At 42.1% G+C, this 21,787-nt stretch overlaps 2 protein-coding genes across 5 annotated transcripts; one reads left to right on the plus strand and one right to left on the minus strand.

The window, feature by feature from the left end:
• The first annotated feature begins 324 nt into the window (after positions 1-324).
• Positions 325-17,297, plus strand: rasip1 (Ras interacting protein 1). Of its 4 annotated transcripts, none has more exons than XM_034697221.1 (17): positions 326-619; positions 8,155-8,499; positions 9,227-9,348; positions 9,608-10,059; positions 10,230-10,490; positions 10,563-10,804; positions 10,889-11,053; positions 11,590-11,794; positions 11,880-12,178; positions 12,276-12,437; positions 14,071-14,111; positions 14,410-14,564; positions 14,725-14,837; positions 15,717-16,005; positions 16,299-16,462; positions 16,555-16,696; positions 16,796-17,297. In XM_034697221.1, exons 3-17 carry the CDS (start codon positions 9,227-9,229, stop codon positions 16,972-16,974), a joined length of 2,991 nt encoding a protein of 996 aa, XP_034553112.1. In that variant the 5' UTR covers positions 326-619; positions 8,155-8,499; the 3' UTR covers positions 16,975-17,297. The 4 variants fall into 4 exon arrangements, with proteins under 4 accessions (XP_034553113.1, XP_034553112.1, XP_034553111.1 ...); XM_034697220.1 differs by lacking the exon at positions 8,155-8,499 and adding an exon at positions 9,067-9,107; XM_034697222.1 differs by lacking the exon at positions 8,155-8,499 and having other exon boundaries at positions 325-619; positions 10,563-10,774.
• LOC117822549 (cytochrome c oxidase subunit 6B1) lies at positions 1,686-4,633 on the minus strand. The gene is made up of 4 exons (XM_034697345.1): positions 4,503-4,633; positions 3,917-4,045; positions 2,221-2,321; positions 1,686-1,999 (listed from the first exon to the last, which is right to left on the minus strand). Exons 2-4 carry the CDS (start codon positions 4,020-4,022, stop codon positions 1,946-1,948), a joined length of 261 nt encoding a protein of 86 aa, XP_034553236.1. The 5' UTR covers positions 4,023-4,045; positions 4,503-4,633; the 3' UTR covers positions 1,686-1,945.
• Positions 17,298-21,787: the final 4,490 nt, after the last annotated feature.

The raw sequence follows: 21,787 nt of genomic DNA on the forward strand, positions 1-21,787 counted from the left end.
AATTTAGATTTTCTCCTCACAGCTGAGACAGTCTACAAGCAATCATCACACCCTAATATTTTATCATCTTCAAATCAACAAAGCAGAGAGGAACACCCACTCTGGCAAGTCTGGACATATTGTGGGAGATGAGACGCAGTGAGGATAATCAAGGGCTATGACGGTGAAGTGAAGACAGATGTGCCAATGCTTACCTGTAATACAAACTGTAAAACAGACTCCCCTTGTGACTTACTATGACTTACATGTGAAGTTAAAAGAATGCCATAGAATTTTGAATAAACGCAAGAAGAATCTCCAAGGTGTATCGTTTCATTCAAAGTGCAACACTTCGGTTTATTGTCAGGCTGTTTGTGTCAAAATATCATTCATTTTTTTCTACTCAGAGACAACAAAGGGTTAAATAGTTAACTATCCAGTTCAGACTTGGTGTAAATCTGTTTAGGAGTAATTCAACAACACCATGACAAGACTGCCAATACTTTAGGCAATATTGTTTGGTTGTGAATGTGCAGCTCTGACTCAGAGGATTTACCTAATCCAAATACTTCAGACTCTTGTCCACCGTGAATTACTGAGTTACCCAATATCAATGAGCTTTACCTCAAACTACGCCCAGGTAAGCTGTTTGACTTTGGATACGGTTCAACTGCACCACCCTGTGGCAAAAATGGAGCATTACATCAAAACAAGCGTTATGATTTCTGTACCAACACTACCACCATCTGGAAAAACATTGTTAGTATTCAGAGAACACCGACATTAGGGTGTTTCAGACAGGAATAAATTAGGTTGCAGATTACTTTGTATTACATCTCTGCTGTAATTATTATAATTAAGACTGTTGAAGGCTGTGTGCTGTAATCCAGGGAGACTACAGGTCTCTGTAAGTGTAACTGAAAATCATTATGGCAACAAGTTGTGGTACAGAACTAGTTTAACATCAGATTACTGATTAAGTAGCAGTGCACAAATAATATAGTAAATAATACAACACAATGAGTTTTATTTGGTCTTATTAAGTGAGCCCAGATGAACATCCCCCAATTATTTTCCTGTCTTTACCAGAGACTGTATAAAATATGGTCGTAGGATCTGAGACATCACCCATCTGTTTCTGAAGCGCTGTTTTGAGGCCAATCGGCGTCGGCAGCCATATTGCTGCTGTCGAGCGATTGTGACGTAAAGAGGCGGGCTTTTAGCCTCCTAGCCAACAGCTACAGTGTTCCCACCTGTCAATCAAGTCAGCTGTGCCTCTCATTGGAAGATTCGCAATCTCAATATCTTTGAAAGTACCACGTTAGAAAGAAATTCCCCCCCCCCCCCCCCCCCCCCCCCCCCCGTACAGTGTGTGCCGATCGAGAAATGAGCTATCCAGACTACACTCGTCTTTTGTACCAGGCTGTAAACATGTTTATTTCTGCTGTAAAGATCGGCTTTTTTTAATTGGTGTGTATGTGTTTTCCGGTACTTCCAGAGCCAGCCTCAAGCGGACTCATATTTTTTACCGGGGGTTGCTGCTTGGTCTTTATTGTCATTATGAATATTTGTAAGAAATAAAAGTAATAGGTTAGCATTATTAACTTTAGAATCAGCAACATAAGACATATTTAGCCATTCCCATTTTTGCAAAAGTCATCAAATAACATAGTACAGAAACCTCTGAATGATAAACTCTGTTTTTAGTTAAATCAAAACTGTTTTTATTGATCAAACGCCAAAAAGAAGTTTACAATTGACACGAGAAACAAACTTCTGACCTTAACATGAAGGTTAAAAAGTTGTGCGTGTTTATAATTTAAGTAAATACCAGTTACATCAGTGATGATGATGATCATGATGTGAAAGCTGTTAAAAGATGTCCTCAGGCACACAACAGAGGTAAAGGTGTACGTAACAGAAGGTCCTGCAGGGGACTGTCCTGATTAACAACGGCCGCCAAAGTTCAGATCTTTCCAGGGAAACTTCCATTCTCTATCTGATCGTCCCATCTGCCGACCTGTTAGAGATATGAGAGCAAGTATAAGCCGAACTAAGAACAAACTTATGATCAAAGTGAGCTTATTTTTGTTTAAGGAAAAGTATGTGTGAAATCAGTTTCTAAGTTGGTGTAGTCACACCTGCAACAGTATGTGCGTGAAGGTTTCCATGGTCCAGCTCCTAAAATACATCACCTTTATATAACAAGGTAACAATCAAAGCTGTAGTCCTAAAACTCACCCAGCTCATGGGACAGAGGCTCTTGTAAACCCTCTGGTACCAATCACAGGGAGCCACATCCTGGTCTCTGGCTGACAGAGCTTTGTTGCACCTGTGGTAGTCTGAAAGAAAAAAATGAGCATCACAGTTTAAGATTACTCATCAGACTGTGTTTGAACTAAAAACACAACAAAAACAAGCGTCAGAGACATGAGGATAGTCAGTGCCTGTATGACAATGTCCAGTCTTCATAACACTCTTGTACAACCAGTGCTCCACTTGATAGTTTTTACTTGTTTTTTACAATTGAGATGTTCAAGCTTTACTGTGAGGTGGACAGTATTGATCAGAACACTCTTCTTAACACGTTTTTCTTACTTCCATGACTGAAATTTCATCAGAATACTGATCCAACTTGTGAATGTAATTAATGATTTATAAAGAATATGTAGTATCAAGACCAATGTCACATGAAGGTCATATTAACATACTTTATGATAAACTGTTCTTAATATTTAAAATGAATTGTCTTTGTTTTTACCTGTGTTGAAGTGCACTGTGTATATTTTGGTTGTATATTAAAAAATATGCCTAATCTTATTCAAAATAATAAACCAGAGTTATTGGACACCCTGAAAAATGTCAAGGCTGGGGCTTAGACAGGACCACAGTTGTTGGAGATGTAATAAAAACCATTGGGGCACATTGATCCACATGTTGTATGAATGTGAAATTGTAAAGGACTTCTGGTCAGCTATAGTTCAATGTATAAATGACATGTTAAAAACAGGGAGCCCAGAGTTATGTGTACTAGGTATTTTACCAGAGGAGAATAATCTGCCCTAAAAAATGTATTTTTTTGAGTGAAATTAGCTTTTTTAACAGGATGCAGGATAGTGCTGAGGCATTGGAAATCAAAACAGAAGATCCGTCTTAGCGAATGGAGAGATGAACTGTTCAAAATAACTTCTTTTGAACAGTTCATCTACAGAATGAATAATAACACTAAAGTATTCAGATCTATATGGGATCCTTTTCTGGAAATGATTGGAGAAGGTGACTATATAGGTATTTGATGTGCAATTAATTTGACCTCTATTTCTAATGAAAGTCATGTATGAAATATGAAAAGTAATATTGTGACATGAAATGCTATACATGTTAACCTCTAAACATTACAAAGAGGAAAAGGAATGCTCTCATTTTGTTCTGTTTATTTACACTCTGTTAATTTACCTTGTTTTCTTATGTTTATCTTCTTTCTTTCTTTGTACAGTTTATTATTATTTATTTATTTATTTAATATCATTTTTTGTATTTTTCTCTTTGTTGGTTTTGTATAACTTATATATAATTTGTTAACTTGTGGTGAACAAAGAAATACTGAAATGCAATAAAAAGTTGAATGAAAAAAAAAAAAAAGCTATAAATTAATGTAAACAAAGTTGGAAGTAACTTTAAAAACAGAATAAAAAACATTAAGAGAAAATGTTTACATGTATGGGTGCATCAATCCAAAAAATATTTAGCTGTGAGTAAAACCCTTTGACAGACAGTATGAGAAACTAAAACTGTAGCTGTGCCATTGGTAACATAACATGTTCACATAATGATAGGGCATCTCGCAGTGCTTCATCAGCTGTACTCTACATTTTATATAAGTTTAGTAAACTGTCTCATGATGTGTCTTGGCGTGTAGGTAGGGTCATGTCCTCACCCAGGTAGTTCTGGAAACAGTTGCGGGTCTGGTTGGTGTTTGGGAATCGGGCGTCAAAGGGTGCAGTCCTGTATGACTTGATCTTATCTTCCATTGTCTCAGACATCTTTTCACTTTAACTTAGTGACACTAAAACAAAGCACACATTTAGTTAATTTCAAGCTGTTACACGTTTATATAACAAAGCAGAACTTCGATGAACTCAATGCTAACGAAGCTAAAAATAGCAAAGGGATCCATGTTCAATAAGTTAGATAACCTTTGTTTTCTCTACTTATCATTAAGAAAAAGAGCTGAACAAGCTTGTGATTTCTTGACATATTGGCAGGTACACATACGAACCTTGAGACGTTCACAAACAATAAACAAGTTGGCAAAGTTACAGAGCTTAGCAAAGTTTTAACAGGTAGCTAATGCTAGCAGTTAGCTTGCTGCTAAAAATGTCAACATATCAAGATTTGACAGTTCGCCGGAACACTAATGAACACCTGATTGTTTAGAGAAGGCTCAGAGGACAAGAATAAACGAGAGGGACAACGGAAAGTTTGCAAAAAGAACAACAATTCAGGAGTATCGGACAGCTAACCTTGGAGCGTGTCTTGCTGTGTCCTCAGTTCTCGTCCTTCCTCGTCGAGCCGCAAAGGATTCTGGGATATGTAATGCAAGCCAGTCCTGTGAACTGGAGTCACCCTGTCACCCATAGACTGGTGTCACCTCTGTCACCTCTGTAAAGTTGACAAAGGCTGCAGTCAGCATGAAGTATTGTTAAAGCTAAAAAAAAACAAAAAAAAAAACGTTTCTCTGTCTGTTATCTCAGTGCATTTAATGGTCAGATTACTTTTCGCCATATATGGCTGAATAGCAGTTGTGGACAAAGTACACAGCTTCATTGCTTAAGTCAAAGTATAGATCCTCCATATCAAATATTACTCCAATACAAGTGAAAGTTGCTCTGTCAGATTATTACTTGAGTTAAAGTACTGATGTACTTGCTTTTAAAAATACTTAAGTATTCAAAGTACTTCTTAAAAAATCTCAAAACATTGTATTTTCAAAAATACAGTCAAAAGTGCAGTCAAGAATACATAGGAGTACATTCAGTTACATTATGTTTATTTAGAAACCATGACTTGAAATCTCTAAAAGCTATACCATGGAATAAAAACAGAAACTAAGTTACTCCAAGCACAGACAACTTAGTTTGAAATGTTCATCTAGAATGAAACAAATGTTACGTAGCTCAATACACTTTCTCAGGTTGGACAGTGAATTTTTGTATGTTTGGGCAGAGTGGGACACAGGGAGAACATTTCAAACGATACATGACATTCTTCATTTCAAAAACCTCTAACACGGGCTGAAGATATGGACATGGGTGCTCAGGTGGAGAATTATAGCCATCATTACCACCTCTAAATGAACTGCCTGATCTGAGTGAAATCTGCTCTGTGTTTGCTCCACGTTCAACCGTGGAGACGCACGATATACAGGTATGACTAAACAACCAAACAGAACTACAGTCATGGCCAAAAGTTTTGAGAATGACACAAATATTACATTTTCACAAAGTCTGCTGCTTCAGGGTTTTTAGGTGTTTTTGTCAGATGTTTCTATGGTATAATGAAATACAATTAGAAGCATTTCATAAATATCAAAAGCTTTTATTGAGAATTACAAAGAATTCATGCAATAAGTCAATATTTGCAGTGTTGACCCTTCTTTTTCAAGACCTCTGCAATTCTCCCTGGCATGCTGTCAATCAACTTCTGGACCAAATCCTGACTGATGGCAGTCCATTCTTGCATAATCAATGCTTGGAGTTTGTCAGAATTTGTGGGTTTTTGATTGTCCACCCGCCTCTTGAGGATTGACCACAAGTTCTCAATGGGATTAAGATCTGGGGAGTTTCCTGGCCAAGGGCCCAAAATCTTAATGTTTTGTTCCCCGAGCCATTTTGTTATGACTTTTGCTTTATGGCAAGGTGCTCCATCATGCTGGAAAAGGCATTCTTCATCACCAAACTGCCCTTGGATGGTTGGGAGAAGTTGCTCTGGGAGGACGTTCTGGTACCATTCTTTATTCATGGCTGTGTTTTTAGGCAAGATTGTGAGAGAGCCCACTCCCTTGACCGAAAAGCAACCCCACACATGAATGGTCTCAGGATGCTTCACTGTTGGCAAGAGACAGGACTGATGGTAGCGCTCACCTCGTCTTCTCCGAACAAGCCTTCCTCCAGATGCCCCAAACAATGGGAAAGGGGATTCATCAGAGAAAATGACTTTACCCCAGTCCTCAGCAGTCCAGTCCCTGTACCTTCTGCAGAATATCAGTCTGTCCCTGATGTTTTTACTGGAGAGAAGTGGCTTCTTTGCTGCCCTCCTTGACACCAGGCCTTCCTCCAAAAGTCTTCGCCTCACTATGCGTGCAGATGCACTCACACCTGCCTGCTGCCATTCCTGAGCAAGCTCTGCACTGGTGGTGGCCCGATCCCGCAGCTGTAACACCTTCAGGAGACGGTCCTGGCACTTGCTGGACTTTCTTGGGCGCCCTGGAGCCTGTTTGGCAACAATTGAACCTCTCTCCTTGAAGTTCTTGATAATTCGATAGACGGTTGACTGAGGTGCAATCTTACAGGCTGCTATGAACTTCCCTGTTAGGCCCTTTTTGTGCAATGCAATGATGGCTGCACGTGTTTCCTTGCAGGTAACCATGGCTAACAGATGAGGAACAATGGTGTCATGCACCATCTTCCTTTTAAAGTGTCCAGTCACTCAATCATGACAGATTGATCGCCAGCCTTGTCCTCATCAACACCCACACCTGTGTTAATGTGTGTGACACCTGTGTGTCATTGAAATGATGTTAGCTGGTCCTTTTGTGGCAGGGCTGAAATGCAGTGGAAATGTGTTTTTGGTGATAAAGTTCATTTTCAAGGCAAAGAGGGACTTTGCAATTAATTGCAGTTGAGCTGATCACTCCTCATAACATTCTGGAGTATATGCAAACTACCATTATAAAAACTGAAACAGCAGACTTTGTGAAAATTAATAGTTGTGTCATTCTCAAAACTTTTGGCCATGACTGTACACAAACACATTTTACTGTCTTCAAAGCAAAATTAGTGAGTAACTAGAGCATTGATAGAAATGTAGTGGAGTAAAAAGTACAATAATTGTCTTCTGAATGTAGTGGAGTAAAAGTAATAAGTTCCCCCCATAATAATACTCAAGTAAAGTACAGATACTCAAAAAAGGTACTTAAGTACAGTACTCAAGTAAATTTACTTTGTTAGTGTCCACCACAGCTGAATAGACTGCTTGAGTTTGGCAGGACAAAGAGAAACCTATAATCGTTACTTTTCCATTATAGAAAAATAAAATCTAAGGATTTAATTTGGTTATGTACTTCAAGACAAAATATATTGAACTCTTAAGAACTTATAAATCATTAATCAAGTTTCAAGTCAAAAATGATTTGCATGTGGAGAAGTTGTATCGTAAGCAATCCGATTTTTTGACTCGACCGAGTGTCACATTGAATGAAATTAATGATACAACGTACATGATCTGACCTGTTAAATTATAGTATTTAATTAAAACTTCCCATAAGTTATTTTTATTGTTTGACTACATCACTCAGTAGCCCTGTGTTCTGATTTTGCCTGTTCTACATGCATCTGAAGCTAAAATACACCAGTCTGGTATAAAGTGGGTCAAGGGTCACTGACCTGTCTACATTTTCAGTCATGAAATTCAGATTTTTTAGGATTTACCCCCCAGCTGACCAAGAGACAGTCTCATTTCTCTGTCTATTGTCATCCTGTTGAAGATGAGGTCAAAGGTCACAGGTGTCACCGTTGCTCCCTCTAGCTTCCTGTCTCAGTGTGTGTGTTTCCTTCATCCTCTTTCCAGCAAAACTTCAAACTGACCTCTCTGTGTGTGTGTTTTGTGATGCATTGCAGGGATATGTGGTCTCATTTTAAAATCACAACACAGTACAGGATAAAAATGGCCACAGTCTGCAGATCTGATGTTGCTTTTGAGACCTGTCTGATATTTCCAAACTTTGACAAATTAGTGACACCACACTTATGTCTTATCAGACTGCGCAAAACTTTTTCTCATGTTGTTTGCAGATAAACTATTCGCTTCAAGGTTTAAAAAAAAAAAGTCATATCTGTGTGTAACTTCACCCTTCTCTGCTTTCTCCCAATTTCTCCCTCCCTCTCTCTCACTCAGTCAGGATATAGGTGTTGTCCACTGCAAAGGAAGGAAATTCTGTCACTTAGAACAATGGGCATGTTTCTCTATCTATAGACCCAGAGAGGCCGAGAGCAGGACGGAGCAGACCTTGTTCTGTTAGATAGAAAAGGGTATTTTAGTACAGCGAAGACTGGCCTAATGGATGTGAAGAATTAGAGTCTTGTATGTTGATGCGCAACAAGTTTAGAAATATGAAAATGGACTTTCATCTCAGGAAAAAGGAATCATACAAAGTTTTTATGCTACTGTGAGCTGCATATCAGCATTTTGCTTTGGAGGAATCATATCAGCTTTCTACTGAAGGATCAGAAGCGGTCTTGGGTAAGTGTTTTGAAAATCTGATTCCTAAAGGCATCTTTTGAAACATTTACACTTAGTAGTTTTTGATATACTTCCGTGAAGCACCCAACGCTCATTTTAAAAAAGCTGTTTTAGGGTTAAGGTTATCATGACGGCAGAGTTCTCGAGCAGAAAAATGCCTCAAAATATTTTAAGATTTGTAGTTTTGGCAAGAATCATACTTCAAACAGTGGCCGAGAAATATAAACATTGTCTTAATTCCCTTATATATTCCATCTGTTTTCAAGAGGGAATAATGCAGTGTGGTGTGTAATTTTGATGTTGAATTAGACATAAGTAACATAAAAAAATAGAAAGGCAGTGACCTTTGAAGTGGGTATTTCCCCATCAGTGTAACAGCTGGACCTGAGTCCTGCAAAAGATGCTTCCTGTTTGTAGATGGGAAATTCATGCTTTGATTACCAGGATCCGATGGGGGTGTTTTCGGTTCATTTCTCTCTGCTTGTTTTCACCATGTTGACAACCTGCTGTAGGCATCCTGTTGATATCTCTTGATGGTGACATCATGCCATTGTTTTATTGTTTCAGTTCTAACATTGCTGACAAACATGCTAGGCTACAACGTGGAGGTAGATAACGCTGATTAGGGGAACTCCACAACCAGTTGACTTACAATTACAGATCATTATTGAGTCAAAAAGCAGTATTGGTTTTTGATTTCTGCATCCTGTCATCTCTCTCTGTAAAGATGGAGGGGTCTGGCAGTCCTCGCTTCAGAAAGCTTCACTTCCCAGTGGGTCTTTGGATCAACTCACCAAGGAAACACTTTGCCAAGCTGGGGAGTCGCTGGCCGAGTGCTGTCTCTGTCAAGTCAGTCTCTGACTTAAACTCTTGTTTTGTTGTTTCGAATATGTGTCCTCCATCAGAGTAACCTGCATGTTGTTTTTTGTTTAGGGCAGTATGGCATCCTATCTTCCTTCCCCTGTCATTAGTATTCTTTAAACCCTGTGACCATTCCCTGTTTTATTTTAGTCCTTGTTGTTTGTCTGTGTTTTGTCAGTCATAATTCACAGCTGACTGGTCCCTTCCTTTCTCCTCCATCTGTCTTCCCCTCCTCTGTTGTTCCCAGGTCGACCACTAGCTCTGACGCAGCCTCCCTCCACGAGGCCCCCTCTGCTCCTTCCTCTTCCCTTTCTACCTCCACCCCCTCGCTGGCTTCCCCTGCCCCATCCCCATCCCCTTCCCCTGCCTTCCTCAGGCCGCGGCCTGCTGGGCCCCAGTCTCGCACAAAGCGCCTTTCCCACCTCTTCCTGCGAGGGCGCTCCAACAGTGACCGGGACCGTGCGGTGGGGGAGAGGGAGAGAGAGGTTTGGGCTCATTCAGCTGCTTCCTCCTCCCATCATTATCTCCCCCCTGCCTCATCATCTGCCCCAGGTCTGATCAAGATCTACGGGGATGCCCTCTCCAGTGGGGCCAATTATCGCTCCCTGCTGGCCAACATTCACTCTACAGCCAGGCAGCTCATCGCCCAGGTCATCACTCGGTACACTGAGAGGGAAAGGGAGGAGACAGATGACGCAGGTATAAGAATTTCTCTCATTTGAACTTCTGCTGAAGCCCATTAAAAGGATTACTTGCTTACATTTTGTTAACCAAATCAGGAATGACCTAATATAAAAAATAAACTGCACTTCTATGGAAAAATAATTATTCCCCCACCCCCAATCCCCCCTTCCTCCATTACCTTCTAGTTCTACAGAAACACAGCCCAGAGGACTTCCTGTTGTGTGATGTCATTGGAAAGCCCATCCCGCAGCCAGATGGAGCTATCAAATGGGAGACAGAGTGCCGGAGAAGTGTTGCCCCATGGGAATGTCCTCTGTTGTTGGTGGACATGTGGAGGCCTAAGGATGGATTCGAGCGACGCTTTGAAATCCAAAGGAAGGATGAGTATGAGAGAGAGGAGATGGAGAGGGAGAAGGAACGTGAGAGGGAAGGAGAGAACTATCCAGGTATGTTAAAAACTCAACAGGCAGGTGGGTTAACATTTTCATACACAGTCTAACTAATTGTCTGGGTCACAGGTGTGCGCTGGCGCCGGAGCAGGATTTCATCAGGGGGTGGACCAGAGGAGAGTGAGCGAGGTCATCGCGGAAGAAACACAGAGCTCAGGAGGAGCATCAGTGACATGAACTTGAGTTTGCGTCGTCGCCAAGGCAATCACGTCATTAAAGACCAACGTGGCCCTGGCAACCGGCCTAACAACAACGCAGGGATGCAGGACAGGAAGAACATTGTGAGCATGATCAGCCCACAGCCGGGAGAGGTGAAGACAAGGAAGTGTTGGGAAAATCTGATGGACTGTACATATCATGTTCTACTCATCTTGTTTTGACCCTTTTTTTTTTAGATTAGAGCTTCAAAAACTGAAGGAAAGGTTGGATGGACAAACCAGCCCGCAGAGGACGAGAGGGATTACTCCAGCTGCGACCTGGAAGTGATGTCACAAAGTCTAATCCTTCCACCCACAGACCGACCCTACTTCCTGTTGCTGCAGGGTTACGATCAGAGCAAGGCAAGACATGCTGGCAGATGATATCACAACACAAATAGTCATGAACATCACCCACACAACTGTACACATACATAAACAGAAACACACAGAGATATTTACATGGTTCACGAGGCGCATACACGCTGATGTGCACATATTTGACCTAACAGGAGGATTTGCACAGTCGTCCATGTGTGCACACACCCTGCACATGACATCATACCTGCATGTCTGTAATCGCAGCATACCATCAGGGTTTCCATCCCTCCACAAGCCTCTCCCATTCAGCATCCAGCACAAAACAGCCCCAGAGCAGCACAATGCCGGAACAATTAACCCAACGATTGCACCAAACCCCTCTGTGTACATCACTTCATCTCACACAATGACCTCACACAGGTCTCCATTGTCGCAAACTGTGACACACTTCATTTCTTATCGGCCGCCCTCTGTTCGACTTCACATCTTACAGATGGAAGGTTGATATAAACTGTAGCACTTTTAAGATAACAGACCTCCCTGACTTTGCTCTGCCCTTCACTGTGTGTTGTGCTTAGGATTTTGTTTTGTACATCATGGCGGGACATACCCATGTGTTTGGAAGGAAGCCCACAATGAGGGAGAAAGAGAAGGATAGAGAGAGGGAGAGGAAGGGGAAGAGGCCTCTGAAAGTGGACACGTTCCTCTCTGCTCCGGACCTGTTGGCCAGACACTTACTGGTCAGGAGAGACTCAGCTGTTCCCGACACGCCCACCGGACAAGGTACAAAAGCAGTGACTAAATCATATCCTACCAGGTCCATTGTGCACCTGCTGTGTTGCAGACCTCTTCATTTATTTTCTTATAGCTCTGATGCGGCCCTTCAGAGGAGGTGCTGTCACGCACAATGGAGTGGCCCTTTATAGGGAGACCGTCTTGAAGCCTGGGGATGTGATTGGTCTTGGGAACCACTTCCTTTTTCTGTACCGTGACCCCCGTGTGACTCCAGCTGCACCACTGGCATTGACCCTGCCATGGCAGACTGACGTCTCCACCACCTGCTGTCCTTCAGGGTTGGTGGACAGGCAGGAGGCACTGAGGACGTACCTGGGATCTACTGACGCAGTTCTGAAGTTCCATCCCCGTCACGCAGATTCCCTGTTACAGGTGAGACCCGACAACGACGTGCTCTTACTCCTGTCCTATTTATCTGGTGTCATAGAAAGTGTCCTTACACCGTGTTAATGCCTTGTTTTTCTTGCAGGAGATTATCTCCAAAAATTCTTCTCCAGACTCTGGAGGCGGACCTTTAGCTCCTGCGTATCTCCTGTCAATCATGATTGATCATGCATCCAAACACCTGGATCCTGCTCTCACACCACAGATATTACTCAAATCAGCAAATCTAATTAAAGAAATTGTCTGGGTGAGTAAAAGGAAGCTCAAGGGCACAAAATATAATATAAAGAAAAATCTAGGCTAAGTGTTAGCGTAGTCTAGGCAGTGGTGGACAAAGTACACAGCTTCATTACTTAAGTCAAAGTATAGATCCTCCATGTCAAATATTACTCCAATACAAGTGAAAGTTGCTCTGTCAGATTATTACTTGAGTTAAAGTACTGAAGTACTTGTTTTTAAAAAATACTTAAGTATTCAAAGTACTTCTTAAAAAATCTTATAACAATACGGCCATGGGTGCTCAGGTGGAGAATTATAGCCATCATTACCCCCTCTAAATGAACTGCCTAATCTGAGTGAAATTTTCTCTGTGTTTACTCCACGATCAACCTTGGAGACGCACGATATACAGGTATGACTAAACCACTGAGACAAACAGAACTACACAAACACATTTTACTGTCTTAGGGATCAGATTTCAGAAAAGAGAAGGAAGTTCATGAGCTGACTTCAAAGCAAAAGTAGTCAGTAACTAGAGCACTGATAGAAATGCAGTGGAGTCAAAAGTACAATAATTGTCTTCTGAATGTAGTGGATTAAAAGTCATAAGTTCCCCCCAAAAAATAATACTCAAGTAAAGTACAGATCCTCAAAAAATGTACTTAAGTACAATACTCAAGTACATTTACTTTGTTACTGTCCACCACTGAGTCTAGGACAGTAATGAACTGAGCTACCATGGATACCAAGGACCAGTGCTTGGTGTATTTTCCTACTAGTCTCTCTCCCTTCATTTCCAACAATGTTAACATACTGATGATAAGCTGGTGTATGTTTTGCCATGTTTGACAACATCCTAGTTTAATGTGTTAGCATGCTAACATTTGTAATTAACACTAAGTACAAAGTACAGTTGAGGCTGAAAGCAATGTCCAAAGTTTTTGCAGGTAATTGGTCTAAAACCAAAGTCTGCTATAGTAAAGATGGTTCAGAATTGCAGAAAACGATGATTAGTATGGTTAATACAATTCAGTCTTTGGTGGAAATAAATGTCAGAAAGATTTGGCGGAAAATTCTAAAAGTTGCCACAATATTTAACTCAAAACTACAAATGCAAATGCTATGGTTAGTTATTCAGATGCATCCTCTGGGAACCATGAATACAAGTTCAAAATAGAAGTTGAGACATCTCAGCACTGATTTACCAAAAGATCTACTGACATCGTCCATAGAGTTATCCCACTAGTCTAGCTGAAAAACAACAGCTCAAATATTAACCTGAGTTATGTTCTCTATAAATACAGTTTTTCAGAGGTTTATGTCGATCTGTGTAGCAAGGGACCATCTGAACTTTGAACCAATACATGGAATTAAGGTCATGACCACAATTAAACAAGCTTGGCAGAAAAAACATCATGGATGCAGACTTTGGTGGCAAATTTCAGTCAAACAGAAAAACCAGACAACTAGACAGACATGTGCCCTTCATTGTGGCCTGCTACATTGTGGACAGGAGTGAGGATGAGCTGATGTCACCGCCCTCCTGCTGGAAAATGTGCTGTAATTGTCCTGGCTGCAGGGCGAGACTCTGCTCCCCCTCATCCACCCCCACACTAAGCTGGGATGTCTCTCCTCTCTTATGTCTCCAACTCTCTTTACAGGATAACATTAAGGAATTTGGGGATAAGCATCCCACGCAAAAGTAAGAACATTTTTGTTCGACGTCATGTTTCCTCTGTTTAGACATTTCCTGACCAGTGATTTGTGATACATTTGTGCCTGTGCTGTTATGTCTTTGGTAAATTTTTTAAGAATGATGGAAGCATTGTAACGCTGGTGAGGAAAAGTGGAGCAAATGTAGTTGAGTAACAATCACTCAGTCTATTTTTACTCACAGTATGGTGTATTTCCCTTGCAAAGTGCAAACAAAACACTGACAGGAGAATGTTCACAAAACTTTTACAGCTCACATAACTTTGGCATTACATAAATGTCTGCAGCTCCACAGAGCAGGAGGGTGAGATAAGCACGCCGAATGTCCAGAAACTATCGTCTGACCTTCGACCCCTGATGTTCTGGATGTCGAATGCCACAGAACTCCTGAACTTCTTTCAGGTCAAAGTTGAAGCCATGGAGAAAGAGTGGGAGTTTGAAGGTGAGAGTTATTTTTAGATAAAGAATAAAGTGATTGAAGGGAGTGAGTTAAGCAACATTTTCCTCTTGAGTGTTCAATGAAATACCACAGAACTTTGATTCAGTTGGACACATTTTGATGGACGCAATTTCTGTTTCATCTTATTGATGTTTCTTTCAAGCCCCGGGGGACCCACTTCTAACAGCTGACATGGACACCTGCTCTGAAGCTCTGGCACAGCTGGATGATGTCATTATGCACACTTTCCAACAGTGTGTGTATCACCTCACAAAGGTATGTTATGAAACCAGAAAAAAACACTACATACAAACTGTACTACACACAAATGTCAAAGTGTGGCAGAAAGTATACAATAAGCGACACATTTCACTGTTCTAGGTGGCGCCACATGTCAATCAAATACAAATCTGTGAAGCGACTGCAAAAGAAACTTTCTCAAAGAGACTTCAAAATGTCTTTTTAAAGGCTCATTACATTTGTTTTCGGTTTTCCAAGATGTTTGTGAAGCTTTCTCACAACCACAAAGTATTTACTGAAATGTTTTCCAGCTGTGAGAAGCTCCTGCATTTCTTTTGAGCTTTGCGTCCTTGGAGACAAGTGTTCATAAATAAAAGCATGTTTGAAAATCGTCTGTGTTAGTATGCCATCTAATTTCAATTATCAACTTGTGTCCCTTTTCCAATGTAGGATACTGTGACATATGTTAAAGTTAGTATAGCTGCCTCTGACATCATGCACTAGTTGGTGGACACAATAGATACTGTATGTTCATCAGTTACATGTCACTGTCTTTGTGTAGAAGCTTGGCTTGCTAGCATTTCCAAGCAATTCAGACATTCCAATGTTTACCACAAATTTTAATCTCATTGTGGAGCTACTGGCTTTGGTGACATCATAAGTCAAGATGATCAATCCTCTTGGGACCATGACCTACACCAAAAAACTTTTTGTGAATCCGTACGCAATTTGCTAAATATTTCGTTTGGGACAAAAAACTGTGGGCAGATTGAAATGCCATCCATGTAAATCCTCAAAATTCTGCCCTATTCTCTCCATCTTAATTCATCCAATTAAACTCTCAACTCAACATCCAGCACTACAACTTAAATTTTCAATTGTACTCAAGATGTTGTCCTCTCCCTCTCCACATAGACACTCTACTCACTCCTTCCAGCCCTCCTTGACTCTAACCCGTTCTCCAGCAATGAAAAAGAGAAGGATGGGGTTCGGGATGCTGAGGGTGAAGACGAAAGAGGAGGGAGCGGAGAGGTGGATGATGTCTCTGCCTTACCATCCAAAGTTGCTGGATTGGTGGAAGTGTATCGCTGTTCCCTGATGCTGTCACGGGAGGCGTGTTTGTCCCCGCCGCTCACCTCGCAAACCTTTGGCTACCTCTTCTTCTTCACCAACACCTCCCTGCTGAATACTCTGCTAGAGAGAGGTGAGGAGGGAACACGCTAACCACTGAATTTACTATAGAGGAGAGAATGTACTAATTCAACTTTTACCTGTTAAATCTAAATTCTGGTTTTATTTTTTTTCCCCAAATTTCCATAGTATCACTTTAATGGTCAAAATGATCAACAGCATCTTGCTGACTAAGACCATAAATGCTCCTTTCAAAAACTGAATGATCTATTTTTATTGCTTTTTGAAAAAAGTGAGTTTCCTCCTATAGTGCCCTGAAAGCTTACACTTTTTTCTTTTGTTTCTCTGCCTGCTTCCTCTCTTTAGATGGGTTATTTTCATGGTCCAGAGCAGTCCAAATCCGTACAAACTTGGACCTGGTTCTGGACTGGCTACAGGGGGCAGGATTAGGCGACATAGCCTCTGAGTTTATGAAGAAACTGTCAATCACTGTTAACTTCCTGTGTATTCCCAAGACTCGACTCATCCAGGTAACACAGCTACATGAGTAGTGGGTTTTTTTTTAGCCCTTATCCAAAACCTGTTACATGTTTTTGATCTGTGTTTATGTCTTGTCTTCAAGTCGTCCTGGATTGATCTGCAGGAGGACCATGCCTTATTGAGTCCTGCCCAGTTGCACCACCTGCTTACCCATTACAAGCTGGGCCCAACTAGAGCCCCACCTGCATCCTGGGCCCCTCAGCCAGGCACAGAACTGAGCGGAGGTAATAAATTCATAAGTTGACATGTGTGAGACCACAACTATGTAAGTGATGCTGTAAGACAGCAGAAGTTTTTAAATCAATTCTAATTTTTTCATTTAGACATCTTTGAGAGCTTTCTGGACCATCCTCCTCTAATCCTGCCCAACGAGACCCCGCGCCTTGACCTATCCCAGCCAATCCCCAGCTCTGAGCTCCAAAAGGAAGTGACACGTCTCCGCACCTTCTTGTGGGGACTGGACCAGGATGAGCTCCCTGCCAATCAGAGGACTCGGCTTTAGAGAAGCCTAGATTAGTCTCTCTTAGGATATCTAATAAAAGTAAAAAGAATAGCAACAGGAACAACAAACCAACTGCACACTGGATTTGTTTTTGCCATTTTGTTGTCTCGTTGTTCTTTTAATAACATTTCTGTATAAGTTCATTTATTCATTTAGATATTTTCAAGTTTAGAAATATATTGGCTTTGATGTGTTTTATTTTACGCAGGGAGTGAAGCTTCATGTCTAGGTCACACAGTGTTTAGCTTAACCTAACTTTTCCTTGTCTTTCATATATGTTTTAACTACTCGTTTGAAATAAAACACTGAATTCTAGTCTGAAAGACTTGCAGTGTCCATTTGATCTTTGACAAGCTTGTTCCCCACAGCAGGGCCCCTGAGGTTTGGCACTCACCTCGACTTTAACACCAAAGGAATATTCCACAAGGTGGCGATGCAGGACTCATTCCCCTCTGACGTTAAATGATGAGTGTGCAGGTAGAATTGCCTGACTAAGGGGGGATCATACAACTGACTGTGCTATCTGCTCCAAAGACACATTCTCATTTCCTATATTAATACAAAGAGCCATGACTCAAGAAAGCAAATTAGTCTGCGACGGCTACACACAAAGGTTACCTTTACCAAGGTAAGCTGTCATACAGAGCAGAATTCAATTTCCCGTAGGTTGATGTGACACACTCAATGGTCTGATTGGAAGGGTTTCCTGTGCAACTTATGTGGTACAATCCCCAAGCCCCATAAAAGTCCTGCTCATTAGGCATAAACTACCAAGTGGCTGTCATGAACAGACAGCAGACAGGTGATATCATCAACAGGAGTGAGTAACAGCTGAACTTGAACTTCAACTAACACAAATTTGTAATATCCAGTCAATTTCACCGTCTAGTCGACCAGACGTCTCCAGAAAACACTTCACCACTTTCTTTGTTTTGAGAGTAAAGCTTGCTCTCTGACGTCTTCACAAACACCAGTTTTCATGCTTCTCCCTGGGCGATCAGCCAAATGGCTTCCTTTGTTACAGTCAGCTTCTTGGATGAATTCCTTTACGGTAAAAGGCTCAGAAAACATCAGTCCCATGAGAGACTCCCACTTACATCATCAATGTTCCCTCCAGTTCTGTCTCCCCAAATTCTTACTGTACCACCATCAAAAAACATGCTATTGAGAAAGACCACTTATAGATTATGAATCATGAGAGGAGGCTCCCTGTGGTTACATTTATCAATTAAGTGATTGTAATCACTCTCATTTGAAATTCAGTGTGGTGAATGAGTGAGAGTGAGAGTGTGTTTGTGTGCTAATTTCAACTTTCCAGTAATGCCAAACAGATGTAGTCTGTAGGTTTATAATTAAACACAGATGGGTTTCAGACTGGTATAGGTCCTCACTGATTGTGTGATATTACAGTAGTCTGTGATACAATACGGTGACCAATGTATGAGTACTACTAAGCAACTTGTAAGGTTTAGTAAGCATGTGACACACACATGGTTCTCTGTGATCTCGACCACTGGCACAGACAAACTGTCATATACACTTTCACCCAGGATTATGCAGTCATAGACACAATCCCCTTTCTGCGTCTCACACACGTACACACTTGGTAAACGTCTTAACCCAGGTGCAGAGTCCCACACCTGTTGTAGCAGCTCTGTAATTAGCCTAACACAATTATCATTGGTGGATGGAGGTGGTGTGTGTGAAGACAATGGGGCAGTTATTCTCGCCCTATCATCTCCTGCTCTACCCCTGCTGTCGAGTAATGAAAGATTCTTCCCTTCTTCAAAGAGACGGAGTTTCCTACAAAACAGCTGAGTCAGAGGAGAAAAGAGAGAAGGATGAAAAGAAAAGGAGAACAGTAGGGAGGCGAACGCGGTAATGCAATGCTGCTGGTGTGAGGCCCAGTGGACCACAGTGATTGTGTTCATTGTTGTTACACACAGGAGTCATTTTCAGGAACCAGAGACGGGTCATGGCTCTCGCTCTTAACGCTAACAGCTACAGCTTGGCGTGCCCTCTTTCTTTTTGTTATCTGGTAACACTTTACCTGGGCCCTGCGTCACCCTAAAGCCCAGCAGTAACAAGAGGGTTTTCAAGTCATACGTCAGGGCAAAAGGAAGAATACCATGACTGTAAGGCTACTTAAGGAGGTTGGGAAAGATGTTTTATCAGGAAACTAGAGAGGAAATTGTGATGGTTTAAGTCCAATGGGTCATCATTGCCTAGTATTACTGGATCTGGTTTCTTTTGCCAGTGGAGACCTCCATTTGTTTTCGTCATCCCCGTCTCAAACGGCAAAGGGAGCAATTTTGGGTCTCAGACTGAAAATATTTAAAGACCTGGCAGTACAAGAAACAGTCACCAGAGAGTCAGCTTTAGTCTGAAACAAAGTGAGAGTGGAATATTGTGCACGGCTTCTGGCATCAGAAAGAAACACAGGATCAGGGGAATCTCTGTTAGGTCACAGACAGACAAAAAAGACAGACTGGGGGAGTAGGAATCCACGTGAGGTTTGAGACAAGTCACGAGAAGGTCAGAGGTGCTGGGAGGGAAACCAGTCAGAAGCAGACAGACGACAGACTGTGGCTGACGACTTGAGGTAGACAAAGTGGACAGCAGGGCCTCAGTGCGATGACTAAAAGGCCAAGAGAAAAGCCTCGGTGCTCCTCAAGAGGCAGATCTGTTTTCTCCTGGTTACGTCACCTGAACGTGAAATGCACATATAAAATACACAAACTGCTTTGGTGCACACATGCATGCACCTACACATGAGTGCACACAAGCACACACAGGGATATAAAAGAACCCCTGTGAGGTCAGATCCACAGGGCTGAGGCTGTCCACTGTTAAAGGGACTGACCGGCTGAGCCTCACAGTCTCACTGGCAGCTACAACCATCACCACCAACCACTGTACCCTTGCCTTGCCCTGCCCTGCCTCGGCCTTCTCTCCACTGGCGGCTGTCTGTCCTGGCCTGCTGATGCTGGTTCCTCGGGGAAGCGGTGCATTTACTGTATGTGTGTACTTTTCAATTTGGGACAGGGCCAGTGCCACCAATTTGGAACTGGTGGTCTTTTCCTGCTTTCCAAAATGCCCTCGTCTACCTTTTCCCTCCTTTCCTCTTCTTTCCTCCTGTTTTCCTGCCCTTCTCTCGTTCTCCGTCAGTATGTTTCTCTCGGGCCGGGGGGCCTGTGGGCCTGTGGGTAGGGGCCTTATTCCATCAGCCTGGGGCTTCTGTCAGAGGCTTGTTCCATTTTGCGTCATGGTGTTGACTGAGCGGACCCCACACTTAACTCCCATAGAGCTATGGGGTTGGGCGGCAGGGCGGCCGGCGCGGGCTAGCCCGGCCCCGTGTTCAGCGTGGTAATCTGATGGCCATGTTTATTTTATGCAGCTCTCCTTTGATGGAACTGAAAAAGTCTTTGGGCTTTTTGTTTCAGCACTTTCACTGCCAGGTCAGAGGTGCTCGCCGTGGTTACGCTCAGGAAGAATAATATTTGCCCTTATATTCGCTCCAAACAGCTTTTTTCCATATTAGTGTCAGGGATACTCTGTGGCTTTCTGCCTTCCACTGATTCGGCACATTGGAGGTGAAGGGTGGTGGGGGGAGCACACCTCAAAAGCATTGCTCCCCAGAGGATACAGGGGTGTTCCACAGGTCGTCCCCAGGCCCTGTTCCTATACCCCTGAGTGAACCCAGTTACAATCAGCTGCAGATCTGAGAGACATCCCTACAGCCATACATATAAGTCCCAGTAGTGAAGGAAAACACACACATAAACACATGAAAACACTCTCCCTCCTGCTTGGCTGCCCCGGACTCCACCTCAACTGTCAGTCGTCCAAACCTCCAGGGGTTCTTTTTATGGAGTTACCAAAAAAACAGTTACCTCTCCTTGTCTGCCTGCGCCTTCACTGCCTCACCTCAAAACTCACACACCACCTATCTGCCTTGTGTCAGCTGTTTCAGGAACAGTCAAAGTCATTACATGAGACTTTGATGCTAAGCGAACAAGAAAAGAGGAAGAAATGTCCATGTTAGCTGGATCCAATTTGGACCCCCATTTCTTCTGTACAACCACACCATAAAGAAACACATAAAGTCTCCTGTATAACCTCTCATCACAATGTTCTGTGCTCACTGTCTGCTTTTGAGCTTTAACAATGTTGATCTGACCTAGGACAGTCAGTGATCAGTGGCTTACAGGACTGCAGTGTCATGCAAGAACGCTTTTTACTTTGAAGATCAGTTAGTGCGTCATTTCTCAAGAGAAGAAGCCCAGATTGTGGCCGGAACATTTTTTGATTTGACTCAATTTTGTTGTTTTAATTGGCCAATATTACAGAGTGATTGTCATAAAAGATAAGACACCTTGGGGAGTTTATACAGATAATGTTTCTTTCCTTTTTAAGTTGGTTATTATTATGACCTGAATAGAACAAGCCTAGCCAAATAGAAACTATAAGCAGACATGCACACACCAGCATGCATACAAAGAAACTAGATCACTATAAAACACTTTCTACACCTCATATCTTTGCATGGAGATGAATAGAAGTCCTTGTACAGGTTGGACTGTTTACACTTCCTGCCCGCCTTCATATCAAACTATCCACCTTTCTGTTCTAACACATAAGGCATGTTTCTGGCCTCCCCTGTGACTCTGAGGTATGTGCTTACTCACAGACTAAGGAGTCTAAACTCTGATGTAATCCAGAGGAAACAACGAAACGAGACCGGGAAACTACCCTGGTGGCAGCTAATCCAATCCTTCTGGTGCAATTTGGGAGCTCTAAACAATTAGCCATG

This window comes from Notolabrus celidotus, chromosome 12 (genome assembly GCF_009762535.1).
Source record: "Notolabrus celidotus isolate fNotCel1 chromosome 12, fNotCel1.pri, whole genome shotgun sequence".
Lineage (NCBI taxonomy): Eukaryota > Metazoa > Chordata > Actinopteri > Labriformes > Labridae > Notolabrus > Notolabrus celidotus.

What these genes read in the sequence shown, in the direction of transcription:
- rasip1 (XM_034697219.1), top strand. Translation starts at nt 593, where the DNA reads ATGAGCTTTACCTCAAACTACGCCCAG. An exon ending in GAATACTCTGCTAGAGAGAG is followed by an intron (nt 16,006 to 16,298) that starts GTGAGGAGGGAA and finishes TCCTCTCTTTAG; the next exon opens with ATGGGTTATTTTCATGGTCC. An exon ending in CCAAGACTCGACTCATCCAG is followed by an intron (nt 16,463 to 16,554) that starts GTAACACAGCTA and finishes CTTGTCTTCAAG; the next exon opens with TCGTCCTGGATTGATCTGCA.
- LOC117822549 (XM_034697345.1), bottom strand. Translation starts at nt 4,022, where the DNA reads ATGTCTGAGACAATGGAAGATAAGATCAAGTCATACAGGACTGCACCC. An exon ending in CTGTTTCCAGAACTACCTGG is followed by an intron (nt 2,322 to 3,916) that starts GTGAGGACATGA and finishes TTTTTCTTTCAG; the next exon opens with ACTACCACAGGTGCAACAAA. An exon ending in GCCTCTGTCCCATGAGCTGG is followed by an intron (nt 2,000 to 2,220) that starts GTGAGTTTTAGG and finishes TATCTCTAACAG; the next exon opens with GTCGGCAGATGGGACGATCA.